Source organism: Symphalangus syndactylus, chromosome 9, assembly GCF_028878055.3.
Source record: "Symphalangus syndactylus isolate Jambi chromosome 9, NHGRI_mSymSyn1-v2.1_pri, whole genome shotgun sequence".
NCBI classification, from domain to species: Eukaryota; Metazoa; Chordata; class Mammalia; order Primates; family Hylobatidae; genus Symphalangus; species Symphalangus syndactylus.
The window spans coordinates 8,382,073-8,397,520 of record NC_072431.2 but is presented as its reverse complement, the minus strand read 5'-3'; the positions used below and the strand labels follow the sequence as shown (position 1 = coordinate 8,397,520).

General features: G+C 33.2%; 1 protein-coding gene across 2 annotated transcripts in view; it reads right to left on the bottom strand.

The window, feature by feature from the left end:
* Positions 1-3,025: 3,025 nt before the first annotated feature.
* The window catches only part of MDGA2 (MAM domain containing glycosylphosphatidylinositol anchor 2), an 837,606-nt gene continuing 825,183 nt past the window's right edge, over positions 3,026-15,448 (bottom strand). Inside the window, exon 17 of one of the 2 annotated variants that reach the window (XM_055291423.2) lies at positions 3,026-11,400. In XM_055291423.2, coding sequence (XP_055147398.1) covers positions 11,294-11,400 — 107 coding nt within the window. In that variant the 3' untranslated portion in view covers positions 3,026-11,293. Of the gene's footprint in view, positions 14,265-15,448 lie in introns of both variants that reach the window. The other variant, XM_055291424.2, reaches the window with a different exon arrangement.

The following is a 15,448-nucleotide window of genomic DNA, read 5'->3' as shown; positions in this document are numbered from 1 at the left end:
GACAAAACAAAAGCAGACACAACCCTGAGTTTGGAGATGGCACTGGGGAAACTAAAAAAAAAAAAAAAAATCCTTAAGCAACGTGAGTGAAGGTGGTAGGATAATCATTCATCATTCATTTCTTTATTTAAATCTGATGATAGACTATGAAATATGATATGTGTTGGGGAGTACCAGTGCCCATCAAACAGGAGCTATAAGGCTGGATTGGTGAGAAGAAACCGGGTCATACAGGCTTTATGTCCTACTTTAAGGAATTCTGTCTTTATTTGGTGAGCAATTGGAAGATTTTAAAAGGCTTCAGGAAGGAGAATGTGTATAGTATTTGCATTTTAAGACAATCACATAAGCTATAACATAGAGAATGACTAGAGATGGCAGGATTGGATGTAAAGGTCTACAGGAAGAAGTTACTGCAGTATCCTAGCAAGAGTACGTGGTAACCTAGTCTGGGGTAGGGACATTAGACATGACAAGATAGATTTGAAATACATTCAGGAGGCAAAACAAATAGGTATGGTGATTGATCGAATAGAGGGAATGAAGAATGTGGAGGTATCAAGGTTGATTCCCAGTTTTCTGGCTTAAATTTTAGTGAGTTTTGCTGCCATTCCACACAAGGGGAATACTGGAGAAGCACAGGGTATTAATACACCAGTGAAAAACAAACTTTTGACATTTTTATTCAATAAAGATAATGAAAACCATCAATTTAGCTGCACAATCTTTGTCCCATTTCTGACTGATAATAAGCATTGGTCTGATGTTTGGTTGAGAGTAGCAGGTTTGTCCATGGAGTTCATCTCTCCATGCACAGCTAATTAGGATGGGGTTTGAATCGACAGCACTGGCCTCATTACCACATGCCCAAATCAACAGAGCTAGCCAGGCCAGAGAGATGAAAAGAAATGCATTCACTGTGATGGCGATTACTTTCATATGCAGTGCACTATATTCCAGAACAAATAAATACAGTTGAGAGACTACGACTGAGATCAACAAATAATTAGTGTACTGGAAAGAGGGGATAAAAGCGGGAAAATAGCCTTAAAGCACATGTCCATTATATTCTAACACAGAAATTCTGCATGTTTCTTCTGGCATTTAAACTCATCATTGTTGCCAATCATTAATACACATATTATGGTTTTCATGAACTCACAATCAAGATTTTTTCTTTTCTTTCAACTAATATTCCCAGTCTAAACTTTGAATTAAGTATTCTTCACCAAGTAGAGCATATTTTGACTCTTCAACCTACTTGATTTCCTCTGCCAATGTGCACCATTAAGTAATATTTGCCTTTGATAATTAGCCTGCTTTCAGTATCCCTAGGACTTCACTAGGCAGACGTGGTTCTTCTTACTGTATTATACTTCCCTTTTAGAATGCCTAAAGCTTTATTTTCTAGGCCAAATCTAGAAAAGATCCACTTTTGAAAAATAAAAACCCCAAAGAAAACTTTTCCTTGCACTAAACCATTTTTTCTCTCATCAGGTGTTTTCCTCCTTCTTTTTTTTAAGACAACAAAATCAACATATGTTCAATGTAAAAAAAAAATAAGTACCCAAAAAGAAAACAGAAAATGAATAAAGAATGAAACTGCTTCACTATATCTACCAGGCCGGAAGAATCCTAGCAGTTTAGGGTATACATGTTTTTATAAAGATATCAGATGACATATAACTTTATGTATTTTTTTAGCCTAACAACATATAGTTGACATATGTATATGTTAATACATATATCCTATGTTAAGTTTGAGCCCATTTTCCTAAACAGATTCTTGCTTCTCTCTTCTACAAATAAATCACTGTTCAGTTATTTCGTAAGTAGTGTTTGAGACAAGGGTTTCAATGCAGTATTTTATCTGGATGGTGATGCCAGTAAATTCTGAGATCTGAGGAAATGAGAAAGGGAAGTTAAGACAACCAGTAAAGGATTGCCCTTGATCCAGGGACCATGGTGAGTAACGAACTTGGTCTCACTGGAGAACTCCGGGTGTCTATAAAACAGGCTCCTCAGAGCCATTCTCCCTCAGGGATGGAAAGCTGAAGAGCTGACCCAAGGCTGCTGGTGCAGGGTGGGGAAACAGGAGAGTGGTTGTGGTGTTGTTAAATGTCTGACACTTTTGAATTACAATCATGGATAGGTCCTGGTTCCTGAAAAAATCTCGCATGCAATCAGCTGTCCTCAGGATGCACTGTGCTATTAAAGCTGGAGTAGATATAAGAGCACAAATGCTTTACGTCATGCTCCCTTTCTGATGGGCAATTCGATCGTTTCCATTGCTTTCAACATTATAAACTACCACAATATCCTTATACATAATTATTTGTATGACTCTCTGATTTTTTACATAATATAATTCCTGTTGGTGATATTAAAGGGTAATTCAAAAAATTCAAGGTTGTAATCTGTGGGTATGTTTTGGGATAAAGAGAGGCAACTTTCTTCTTCTTAAATGAATGTTTCTATGGAATGTCAGATAATATATAATTAACTTTAAATGTTACCTTCTAAATTTAGATTTAATACTTAAAATATCTAACTTTTAGCCACATTTATTTGATAATTTTACGTATTTCATCATTACTATAAAAAAGCCAGTACTTTGAGCTAAAATATATGTACCTAACATAATACAAGTCTAAAAATTTGTTTTATTTTCTATTTTAAGATAAGGGCAACGTTGATTTGAAAATTACAATGGCAAGAAAATATTTAGTAGTTAAACCTAGACAAAGCATCCTTAGACTTTACATCAAAAAAGCAAAATCCATAAAGGAAAAATAAATAAATTGGACCTTATCAAAACCAAAAACTTTTTCTCTGCAAAATACCATGTGAAAAGGATGATAAGACAAGGTGCAGGCAGGGAGAAAATATTTGAACACCACATATCTGGCAAATGACTTTGATGTTGAATATAAAAAGAGTTCTCAAAACTAAACCATTTAAAAATGCAATTATAAAACAGGCAAAGGACATGGTTAGACATTTCACAGAAGAGGATATTCAGATGGCAAATGAAAAGATGTTCAACTTTATTAGCCTTTAGGAAAATGCAAACTAAAACCGCAGTGAGATATCACTATACACCTATCAGAACAGTTAAAACAAAAACAGTGACAATAACATATGTTGGTGAGAATGTACAGAAATTTCATCACTCATACATTGTTGGCAGAAATGCAAAATGTTATACTCACTCTGGAAAGCAATTTGGCAGTTTCTTATACAACTAAACATGCAACTACTATGTTGCATGCCATTATACTCCTAGACATTTATCTCAGAGTAATGGAAATCTAAGTTCCCAGGAAAATGTGTACATGAATGTTTGTAGCAGCTTTATTTATAATAGCCCTGCACTGGAAATAATCCAGATGTCCTTCAATGGATAAATGGTTACACAAAATGTAGTACGTGCATACTACACAGTATTACTCAGCAATAAAAAGGCACAATCTATTGATACATACCACAACTTGGATAAATCTCCAGGAAATTAGGCTGAAAAAAGCAACTCCCCAATATTTATGTAGCGTATAATACCATTTATGTAACATTCTTGAATTGACAAAACTGTAGAAATGGAGAAAAGGTTAATTGTTGCCAGTGGTATAGAATTAGCTGGCCGAAGGGAGACGTATTGTCAAAAGGCAACACTAGAGCGATCCTTGTGGTGATTGAACTGTTGTGTATTGACTGTGGTGATGGATACATGAACCTACAGATGTGTTTAAAATACACAGAACTAAATACACACTTACAGGCAAGCACAAATAAAACTGGGAACAAGATTAGTGGATTGTATCAATGTCAATGTGTTTGTGATATTGTACTACAGCTTTAAAGTTATTGGGGGAAAAAGGGTAAAGTGTATATGAAACCTTTGTGTTATCTCTTACAACTGGATGTAAATCTATGTCAAAATAAAAGGTTAAATTTCTACAAATTAGCAACATTTCTGTCTAAAATATATGTACGTATATAAATATTAATGATTAACTTTTGAAGAATGCCAAACTTGTGCTTATTGCCTAATTTTTCTAATTGTTTACATTCTAAAATAAGCATGATTATTCGAAACTCATTTATGTTAGAAAGTAATACCAGAGAACTTACTTCATTTGAGGGCTAATATATGTCAGTTACATAACAATATTAAAATATTTGCATCATTAAAACATCATGGAAAATTCTTCCTTGTCTATCCTCAAGATAAAACAAGGTTAAAAAAGGGGTATTCATGAAAAAAATTAAAGTTATTTAGAAGATAGATTACTGCATTAGGCCATTATTTTGAAAAAAAATCCAAAATGGTTTATTTGCTAAATATTATACCTGATATGCATTACCTCATTTAATCATTATGAGATGGATATTATTATTGCTGCGCCTGTTTTTTTTACAGGTGAGTAGACATTTATATAGCACTTCTTATTTGCCAGTAATGTTCTAAGTGTTTTACATATATTAGCTCATAAATTAGGCAATATACTACCTCCTTTTACACATGAAAGAATGGAGGGAAATTGTATAAGGAAGAATCCAGGCAGTCTGGCTCCAGACTGCTCTACGGTGTGTCCAAGGGACACTAAGGAACAGAGAATTTGAACCATCTACATAAGGTCACATAGCTACTAATGGTAAAATCAGGATTTGAATGTACCTTCTTTCCACTACAACGTTTACCAAATTCTGATTTTTTGATCATATACACCAGAATTATTTAAGCAGCTTGTTTAAAACCTAGGCCCCCTCCCTTCCCCCATCTCTATTGACTGTAAATCTCTGGTGCCAAAACCTGGGAATCTGAATTGTCAATAACCATCCTACGAGGTATTGATTAATCTTAAATTCCCATTCTGGCTGCATTCTAATGCACAAAGCAGGTTTCCTATGAGATTCAAATGAAATATCTGGAATAATTATAAATGATGCCATATTTTATCAATTTTAATGTTTTATTTACTTTTATTTATTTATTTTGAGAAGGAGTTTTTGCTCTGTTGCCCAGGCTGGAGTGCAATGGTACAATCTCGGCTTACTGCAACCTCTGCCTCCTGGGTTCGAGTGATTCTCCTGCCTCAGCCTCCTGAGTAGCTGGGACTACAGGCGCCCACCACCACACCCAGCCAATTTTCATATTTTTAGTAGAGATGGGGTTTCACCATGTTGGCCAGGATGGTCTCGAACTCCTGACATCAGGTGATCCACCCATCTCGACCTCCCAAAGAGCTAGGATTACACAAGAGCTAGGATCACAGGCGTGAGCCACCATGCCCGGCCAGTTAATGTTTAATTTTTAAAGACACTTTAACATCTCTGAAATAGGACTGACTGTTAAAACTGGTGGTTCTTGTAATCACAATAAAAAGGTTTTTTTTTCTTCTTCATGCTACGTAAAATAATGTTGCTTTAGATTTGTTAATGTATACAGGTTCACTGGGTATTAAAATACAAGAGACATTGCTTATTAAGCACTATATATATATATATATATTTTTTTTTTGCTCCTGGGTCACATGTGAAAGGGTGCCCTTCTACACGCCGTGTCAGGGTTATGGAAAAAAAATTGTAAGTCTTCCATCATATGTAGAATCACATATACTATGTGTAAGTCACTAACCCATGAACAGATAAAATAATGAGTTTGAGAATACTTTGAAAATGATAAATCGTTATGTAAATGCTGTGTGTGTATGAATGTAAGCATAAGCATGGGCTTGAAGTAAGATTATTAGAGAAAGTAGAAATAACTTGATGATGCTCATTTCCAAACTTGGCACATGTGCATTGTAACAGACATCAAGATTTTCAACATTTTTCTTTTTCTTTCTCTAATAATAGGAAGCATATCAGTAAAGAGTGCTCTTTAATGCTTGCTATACTCTAGGAAATTATTTAAGTGCTTTTCGCAGATTATCTCATTTGAGCCCCCCATAAATCCTGTAAAATACCATATTATTACTGTTGCTATTATCCCTATTTTACAGGAGAAAAAAACTGAGTTGTAGGAACATTAAATAAGTTGATTAAAATTACTTAATGAGAAAGTGCTAGAGTAAAAGTGTGAGCAGAAGCACTTTGAGACAGTAACCTGTTGAAATACGTCTTAAAGTAAAATTTACTCTAAACTAACCTACATTATGTGACTTCACATAACACAGGAAGGAGAAAGTGGACAGAGAAGCCAAGATGTAAATAGTCACTGAAAAGGAAAGAAGAGAAAGCAAGAAGAACATGCCGTAAAATATTTGCAAATGTGTTTATTGCAACTCCTTTTCAAACTTACTTGATTTGAACACTTTATTTTCACTTTCTAGATTTTATGTCTCTACCAAATGCATTTGATTACAAAATTTTCCTTTTGTCTCTCTTGTACTGATGTGAGCATTCATTTAACTAATTTCATTTTAAACTACATTATCCATACCTATTCATATTGTCCCCATCTCTATGACTTCATTGTCTATGATTCTGTTCTATAAACTCTGCAACTCTGTTCTTTGATCCACTGCATATATCCGACAGCTGGACATTCTTCTCATTCTATCTACATTTTCTGTATTGCGCATGCAATCTGAACCTATTCTCAGGAAAATTATGAAATGAATGTGGTCTTTCAAGTCCTATACGTCTTCTTTTAGCATGCTTCTCCTTCGTTTTCCTAGTCCTTTCTGGTAAGTTTCCTCAGCCTATTACTCTAGTTATTGGAAGATTTTGATCGGATAAAATACACCCCATATTATTAGGGACTAATGTCTTTCTCTTATGAAAGTATTTGTAGTTTAAAGGAATACTAAATGGAAAAAAGTAACGCTAAGGTTGAAGGAATGGATAACTGAATGGCAAACTGCAGAATAATTGCATCATATTCTAGAGTGGGGGGATTGATTCAGAATGGGTACCCTTCCAGCACCCCCAGATATGACTGCATTGGAAAAAGCCTTTTGGATACATTCAAAATCTCAGTCTTGTACAAGATATTATCAAAATCTGAAAAGAGAAAGATGTATGTCTCTTTCATTAAAAATTTACAACAGACATTATAGTACTTATTTTTCATTTACTTATTATTATTTGGCTGCCATATATTAGCACCATACCATCCTTATATTTTGGACTCATCAGCCTGTTTAACTGTGTTAGTTTTGAAAATTAAAAAATGTAACTCAAAGCAGAAACAAGTTAAAATAATAAAAATTAATAGTCCTCTCTGTTCAACACTGTTCCCAATTTTGAAAATTAATTTTTCTTATTATTTTGTTCCATTCGTAAGAATCTAGTTTCTGCTACATGAACTATTACCCTAAAATAGTCTTAATTTTAAAATTTTGTTTTACAATTCAAATTATCATGTAACTCTGAAAAATATTTACATGTCTGAGTATACTACACTTCAAGTTTAGATCCCAAGAAATATACACTGCAGCAGACTCTAGAAAGGAGCTAAGATGTTGAATTTAGCTGGAGCTTATACGACCCTACTGTTGTAAAATGAAGCATAATATTCTATAATTAACACACTTTAGTTATAGAGATTCCCTAAAGTATTATTTTCATCTATAATTATGATATCTAATTGATAAAATATACAGAATTTGTCTAATTTTCCTTAGTTTAAAAATATAATGATTTTGTTTGCAGAAACATTAACATTTGCTCTTTTATTAAGAAATACAATTGTTTTCTGTAAAACTAAGAAGTGCTAGCAAATTATGTTGCAAATGGTTAAACTGTTTCTTCAGTTGGCTGCTCGTCTTTTCTCAGTATACATGAGATCTCTTCTGTCTATGAAATTACATTGATTTTATTAGTGAAAGATGAAGTTGCTGCCCATTTCTAGGCTAACTGAATAAGTTCTGGTCTAAATATGGCTCTAAATCATAAATTATTTCAATAATCATTAAGTCAGTAGTCTCCATAGAACCGTGACTTACCATATACCTAGGTTCAACAGAGACTGCTGAAGATGTGAATGACACATCCTTGTGATGGAAGAGGTTCCAGTTTCATTTGGGAAGCAAGTATGTAGACAACTAAAGACTACCGGAAATACAAATATAGGTAAGATCCTTAATTCAACTAAAATAGCATATGAAAAATAAACAGCAATTAACACACAGTTAGAAAGCAGTTGGGGGGTTGATTTTTGAACACTGTTAATGAGTCTGTTAATGTTAATTGTACCTGCATTTCCAAAATTTCTTAGGTTTATTTAGATACATAATACCAAAAATAAAGATAAAATTAAGCTAAAATGTCAGTAGGGAAACAATGATAAGTAAGTTAATTCTTAGAATTCCCTTTATACTTTGGTTCATTCAATCCTTGTCAAGCAATATTATTTGTTTCTCCCAGAAAACTCACATTTAGTCTAGTGTCCCCATGAAATATGTGATCAAAACTATCTTCCTGAATAACATTAGCACCATTAAACCGCAATTATTTCACATATCATACAGAAGTCCATAGTTACTAAACTGAGTTATAATTCTTAAATCACATTAATTCAGGAAGATTTTAGTGCCTGTTTGTTTAACACAATCTTATAAATGATCCCTTAGAAAGGATGTAAAAATCCACACATATCTTAATGGGCTAATTGTGCTCACTGCAGTGTTGAGTCCATAAAAGCTTTTCAACAGTGAGAGAAATGATGGCATTTTCATCTTAAATTGCAAACATAATTGCTCTTCTAAAAATCTTTTTGTTTCTAACTTGAGTGCTATTGACAGCAGAAATTTCCCCAAAACACTAATAGAGTATTCAACATAATTTCATTTATTGAAAAAAAATCCAAGGGAAAATAACATACAGCTATCTGAAACTATTTAGCAGGAAGAAAATATCAAAAGGAATGAAATTAAATCTAAACTTTGAGATTTCAAATGAAACTAATATTCAATATAAATTTAACACAATGTATATTCGATTAAACTTACACATTTAAATATATTGCTGAGACTCAAGAAATAAAAATGATATCCTGGAAACCCAGGACAACAATTAAGAGCCATACAAAAACGAACTGAAACTAACAAGTTAATCCCTATTTTATAGAATTTCCCATTGTTTTATTGAAAAATAAGAATACACTTTAGCTCAACTTATGGAAAATTAGTACAATTGAAATTAAATTCAATCAGTTGTAAATATTTCCTTGAGAAAACCATTTCAGTTTCTACCCAGAGTTTAACCTCTGCCCTACTCAACATTTTGGATTCCAGTTTCCTAATTTCAATATATTCAATGTAGGTTCAGGGTAGTGATATCACCACTCATAATTTATTAAGCTTTAAATTAATATGTTAATAAAGTCATCCATATACAAATATATGGAATATTTCTCCCTCTCTAAGCCTCACTTCTTTTTCTAAGCAGACAGGAACATATGGATTGATTCAGAACTGACATAGTTCACATACAGATTTCAAGTCTTTAGTCTTTCTTTTTCTATGTATGTAATAACAACATACATGTTTACTGATAAATATTGTGGATATTCGGCAAAGAACATTTTATATTAGATTTGAAAAAAGTTCTGATCATTCTGTGGTAGCTTTTCTCCTACACAGATGTAGAAAATGCTAGACATTGCTTTTTAAAAATGAGCACTAAGAAAACTAATAAACTAATTAGCCACAAAGGGAACACTGTAGGAAAGGAAATAGCTTGGGACTGAACCCTGTGATTTTATTGTTTTCACAGAAAATGCAATAACTCCTCATTGACATCAACTACCCAGTTGCAAGAAGAGTGTACCTTCTGCTTTGGTGAGACACAGATGAAACAATTAGTAAAACATAGTCATCAACCAAGAAGCAAATTAATTTGGGGTAAAGATTTTCCAGTTTAAAGGTCTGTTGATTGGCCCTGATCTTTGAAAGGCACGTTAAAAAAAAAAGTTTTGTGGTAAATAATACGCATTCACAAGAACACTTGGAAATCAGTCTATAAAAATAAGATTATTCCATCACCATCTTTCAAATCACTAATCAGAGCAAAGAAAAATTGATCATGTAAAACACCACAGCCAGGTTCATACAGTCTCAATTACATAACTAAATGAATTAATTGTTCTTCAAGTTACACATTTTATTGACATATATGTTTATTATAAACTTTTTAAAATAAAAATGCATGTTTGGTGAAAAGTTAATACAGTTGTAATTTGTATTTCATCATATTTTAAAATACAAAAGAATTGAATTGCTTTTACTCTATTACATGATGTAACTGACTAGCTGGGTTGTAATTCTCAGTATTATAATTATCATAATTCATTGCCATGCCGAAGTCAATTCTGTGATATGTGTGAAATGAAATACCTTTAGTTTAGCCGACTGCATGACATTGTGGTGTACCATGCATCTTCCAAATCTCTTAAAGAAAAGTTAATGGCAGGCCAAACTTGTGACAAAGTACTGTGAACAACACGGAAGGAGGAAACATTTTAAACAGGGATATATAGCATATTGTGATTTGTGGTAGAATTAAAAAACACGCAGCAGAAAAAAAAAGAGTGTACCTAGGTATGTATATAATGTACTTAAGAGAGGACTCAGATTTTTAAAACGGACAAAATAAAAATTACATTATTTTCAAATACTGCATAGTCAATGAGCATTTGATGTAAATCTTACAAATATGGTTGGGTGTTTTCTTCTCAGTTTAGGGTTTGTTGAAAAGTAGTAATATTAGGCATTGTTTGGCACTTCTGGCAATGTTAGTGACTTTAGTGAATTTCATTATATCTATGATGCATTTTATATATCACTACAAAGAAATGCTGCCAATTGCAATTAAAATAGGCCCAATTGCAGAGATGTTAACATGTAGAGAGACAAGCATTCTTGAACTCATGAAATAGAATAATACTCCAAAGTAATTAGGATCAATTACTGGCAGTAAGAGATCACATGGTACATTCTTTCTTCCACAATATTAAAAACTCCATTGCCTGGTGCCTCTCTATAAAAGAACGAAAAATATTGGCATCAATTACACTTTAAATGTGTTATCAAAATGGAAAAGGAAAAATATGTTGGTGAGTCCAGTTCATAATAAATACAAAAAAATTAGGAAAAGGAAGGCAGTTGCTAAATGAGTGTTTTAAAAGTTTCATTATTTTTACTAATATTAAAGAGGCTACTTAAAAAATTTACATTTCACTTATCCCAATCTTTTAAAATTTCTGCATTTTATCCATTTACTTTCAATTAAAGCAACTGAACATATGATCTGTAGTGAAAAACATTGATTCAAATTGTTTGTTGGTTTACGTGAATGATCCAGAACCCACTTGAGATACACATTTTATTACCATCTCAATAAGTCTGATTGCTTTGCACTTCTTCTGATTGCCCCTTTGTTCTTCACATTCATCTGCAATTTTAAAAAAATTTAATCAAAATTAATCTGTGGTACCAGCCAGTTCTCATCAACTTCTGAAGCATTGTGTATTCTTACTGTTTGAGAGGGTAGGAAAGATTTTAGTATTTAATAAATGCTGAGTAGTAGGATTGAAACTTTTTCTTACAGTAGCTTCTTTGTGCAGGATTACTTAGGATAATAGGACATTTGATTGTTTACCTGAGAAGGACACATGTATCTTCAAATATTCTGAATATAGTCTTTTTATTTTTTATTTTTTTGCAAAAGCCTCACTGAAATCAACTTAAAGATCAAGGGAGGGAGAGGCAATGAGTTAAGAGTCTCCTTTTAGATCTAAGACATTTTCATTGCTATTATCAGGAATGAGAGTGCAGAAAATCAATTAAAAAGGGCGATCTACTGATAAGAGAGTGGAGAAAAGGGGCCAGTTGCCACAAAATGGAAGTCAAGGTGAAGCGAAATTTTGCAAAAAGTAAAAGAAATGCCCCAGATATCGTGTACTTGAATCTCTTTGGTCTGATAAAGTATGTGGGTTACTGTGAAACTCTGAAAAAATTTTAATATGCCTAATTCATTCAAATAAGTTATGAAACTCATTTGTTTATTATGTTTAATTTAAAGGACTTGGTTCAGATCAACTCCATCACTACCTAAATATTCAAAGTGGTCCCCTTTTGAACTGACTGAAAATAGACATTAAATTCCAGGTTCATATATGTTTCATATTTTACCTTCAAAGGTTTAACTGCTTTCTACATGTATTACAAATCTAGGAGAGTGCATCAGGGAGTTCCTATTAAAATTTCTTTCTGCAGACATTAAGGTATGTGGAGCACTGAAGATTTATCCCATGGTAACCAATAAATTGGATAACTAATTTCATTTTAGTGATAAGTGAACATTGCTCAACAAACACACATACTGCTTGTCATACCTTACCTGGAAAGAGGCTTTATTGAACATAGCTGTAAAATTATATTTTAAGTTGAATTACTGAATTTGCACAAACATTTCTACAGAATTGTTTTAAAAAATCAAGCTTTGTCATTTTCCACTACATTTTGTTGTGCTTTTATATTAATATTCGCAAATGTTATAATTTAATACTTATATTCCAATTACTTGCATAATCAGTTTTTTTTTAATCCTGGGGTGTTGAAAGAACATATAATAATAATATTCTTCTTAGACAAAAGTCTTTTTAAATGAAGTTAAAAGCTGAGATAATTTAAGGAAAAGGATCTTCAAATTTTCATAACCAACAGGTTTAAGTGAAATTTACAATGCATTGGAAAACTGGCTGGTTAAAGATATGATTTGTCCTCAGGTAGCTCAAAATCATTTTTACAGGTTTTTGTTTTTTTGTAAAAGTGTTTTTTAATCTTGGTAAAATAATAAAATAATATTTCACAATTTGCACAGAGTCTGACTAAAGGGCAGAGGCATATTACCCTCAGAGTTTAGAATAAAGCCAGATTTTTCAGGCCCAGTTCCACTGTAGAGTTAGTATGCACTGCAGTCCCAAACATTTTCTTGTTCCCTCTAAAGCTAGGGCCAATTTCATTTCAAATGGAGGTTAGAGTAAAAAAATCACTTTTGTGTTTTACCACCTTCTGCACTAAGTATTCTTAACCTTTTGCTCTGGTTGACCCATTTAATAACCTGGAAGAAAAAAAGTGTTGCTCCATGTCTGGTCTCAATGGAAGTAATTTTCTAATGGACAATAAGCCGAAAGGCCATGGCTGCCTAGGAGGTTAAACAACAAATATCTCGTCTGCATGGGCTTACGCAGCAGCTTGGGTCCTTTCTTCTTCAGAAGCGGCTTTGTTGTCTTGCCTGTAATTTGCACATTTAGGCTCTGTAGTTTGTTTATAAAATAGTTTGACACAAACCACTCTTAGCAGTGCAAGCTTCTGAGTTGAAAATTATTCAGGCTTGTTTCATTGAAGGCACTTGGTTTCCATGGCGATTTATAAAAGATGGTGGTTTGGTTTCTTCATTGGAACAGATGACATAGTTTGGGTGTTCAAGTGGCCGCAAGCAAACTCCGATAAGCCTGTGTAATATGTAAGGCCAGGTTTACCAGCCTGGATAGTAGTGCATGCAAAAAGAGACAGCATACAGTTATCTAGCTTAGCCATGGGAGAAAAATAATAATAATAAAGGTGGGATGGGGATAAGGTGGGGAGAAACATGAATGCTTTAAATAATTCTGAGTTCGGGTTATTTTCAAGGAAGGGTAACAGCCAAAGGTAAAAGGGCCTACATTTATTTAATTCTCTATGAAAGCCTTCTTGAAAGGAAAATAAATGCCAGCTCTTCACGTACCCTGTTTACAGTGAGGTTTTTGTTGGCAGGCCATTAGGTTTCCATGGTAACAAGCAAACTATTCATTTGAAACAAAACCAGCCATGACTTTGTGCTTTGACAAGGATTTCTATAGCTCTTTTTTTTTTCTTTTTTTCATTTTTTTTTTTTCCAGAGTTCAACCAGATGACGTTGTAATCTTTTTAGCCACAAAAGCACCTGAAGGTCTCTTCTCTACTCAGGTCAAGATTATCTTTTATGTTTAGTTTGGAATAAGTTATACTTCCATGATGTCTTTTTATCCCCAGTGCTTAAAAAAATTTGTTTGTATTATTTTATTTTTGAGTCAGTAGTCAGTGGAGGAATCTTTGGTAGTTTGTTTGTTCAATGTCCATTTACAAAGACTCTTTCTTCATGCCAGTGCCTGGTGAATCTTTTATAGCCTCTGCCAGGATAAGGTCACCTTCGAGGACTTAAGATAGAGATGAGGACGATAATGGGAAAAAGCCATATATGAACCAAAATCCCAACAGCACCATCAACGGAATCTAAAGATAAGGAAAATAAATGCGAACAAAAAAAAGAGGAAGAATAAGCATTCCACGCAGGTACTAACACAACCTTGGTGAATAATAAAACAAGTATATGGAAAATATTTCTGGAAAATATTTATTTTTATTTTGTTTTATTTATCAGCGTCATTGCTAAGGGAAATGAAAAGGAAAATGAATATATGGTAAGGCACTTGATAAAAAGATTTACAGATTTTGAATTGATATAATATGCTATGAAAACTTGTTCGTAACATATTCACATAGGTTTGTGGCTGAGCTCAGTCTTAGAGTTCTGCTAGCCACATGAAAGCAGGAACATGGAGAAAATTATCAGAATACTTCAAAAAGTAGATTTTTTTTCAAGCTTCCAGAAGTGGATAAGCTTGAAGACTGAAAGAAAATCTATGTTAATGAAAACTAGAAAGGGATGGTTATGTGTACAGAAATTAACTATTGCAACTAGTAGATTATCCATGTCTAGATCAGTCCATTATCTATAAATTATACAAATCATTTTCTCTTTATTTTAACTTTTAGAGGCATGATGAAGTCCATTCAAACTAAAAAATCCCTTTCACCAATCGATCTGGAAAGTCCTACTGTAATTGGGATTTCTGTTGAAGCCTGGTGTCCAGTTGATGCCTTTTAGAATGCATGCCTTACCAAGGAGGGATAACACGGGTATAATTCATTAACCTAGCTAAAGTTGCAAAATGGCTTGTATCTAGGGGAGACTTGAGTTTGAAAATTGAGACAAAATCTTATATCTGCATGGTGTGGACCATAGTTCCATTTATTGCCTGGAAAGAATTGGCAGCCTGAGGAATAAGGAAGAGGCTTTCAGCCTTCAGGCTGGTCTGTACTTAGAATGTTATATTCATTTAATAATCATCAATCAATCAAATCCTAGTCATAAAATGAACAACAAATGGTAATTAAATGACACAAATGTAACAGAAAACTTTCTGATACCAAATAGATTATTTGTGTTCAATTAAGATTATTTCCCCTAATTTATAGAGTTTAAACACCCTCAATAGATATAGAGGGTATTTTCATATTTAAAACCGCTACACATTTCCTGGACTTGCTAGTTTAAGAGGAAAAAAACTAATTATAAAAATGTTCTATTGTAATAGAACTTGTGGTAATGAAGTCCCTATGGGCTTTCACAGGTA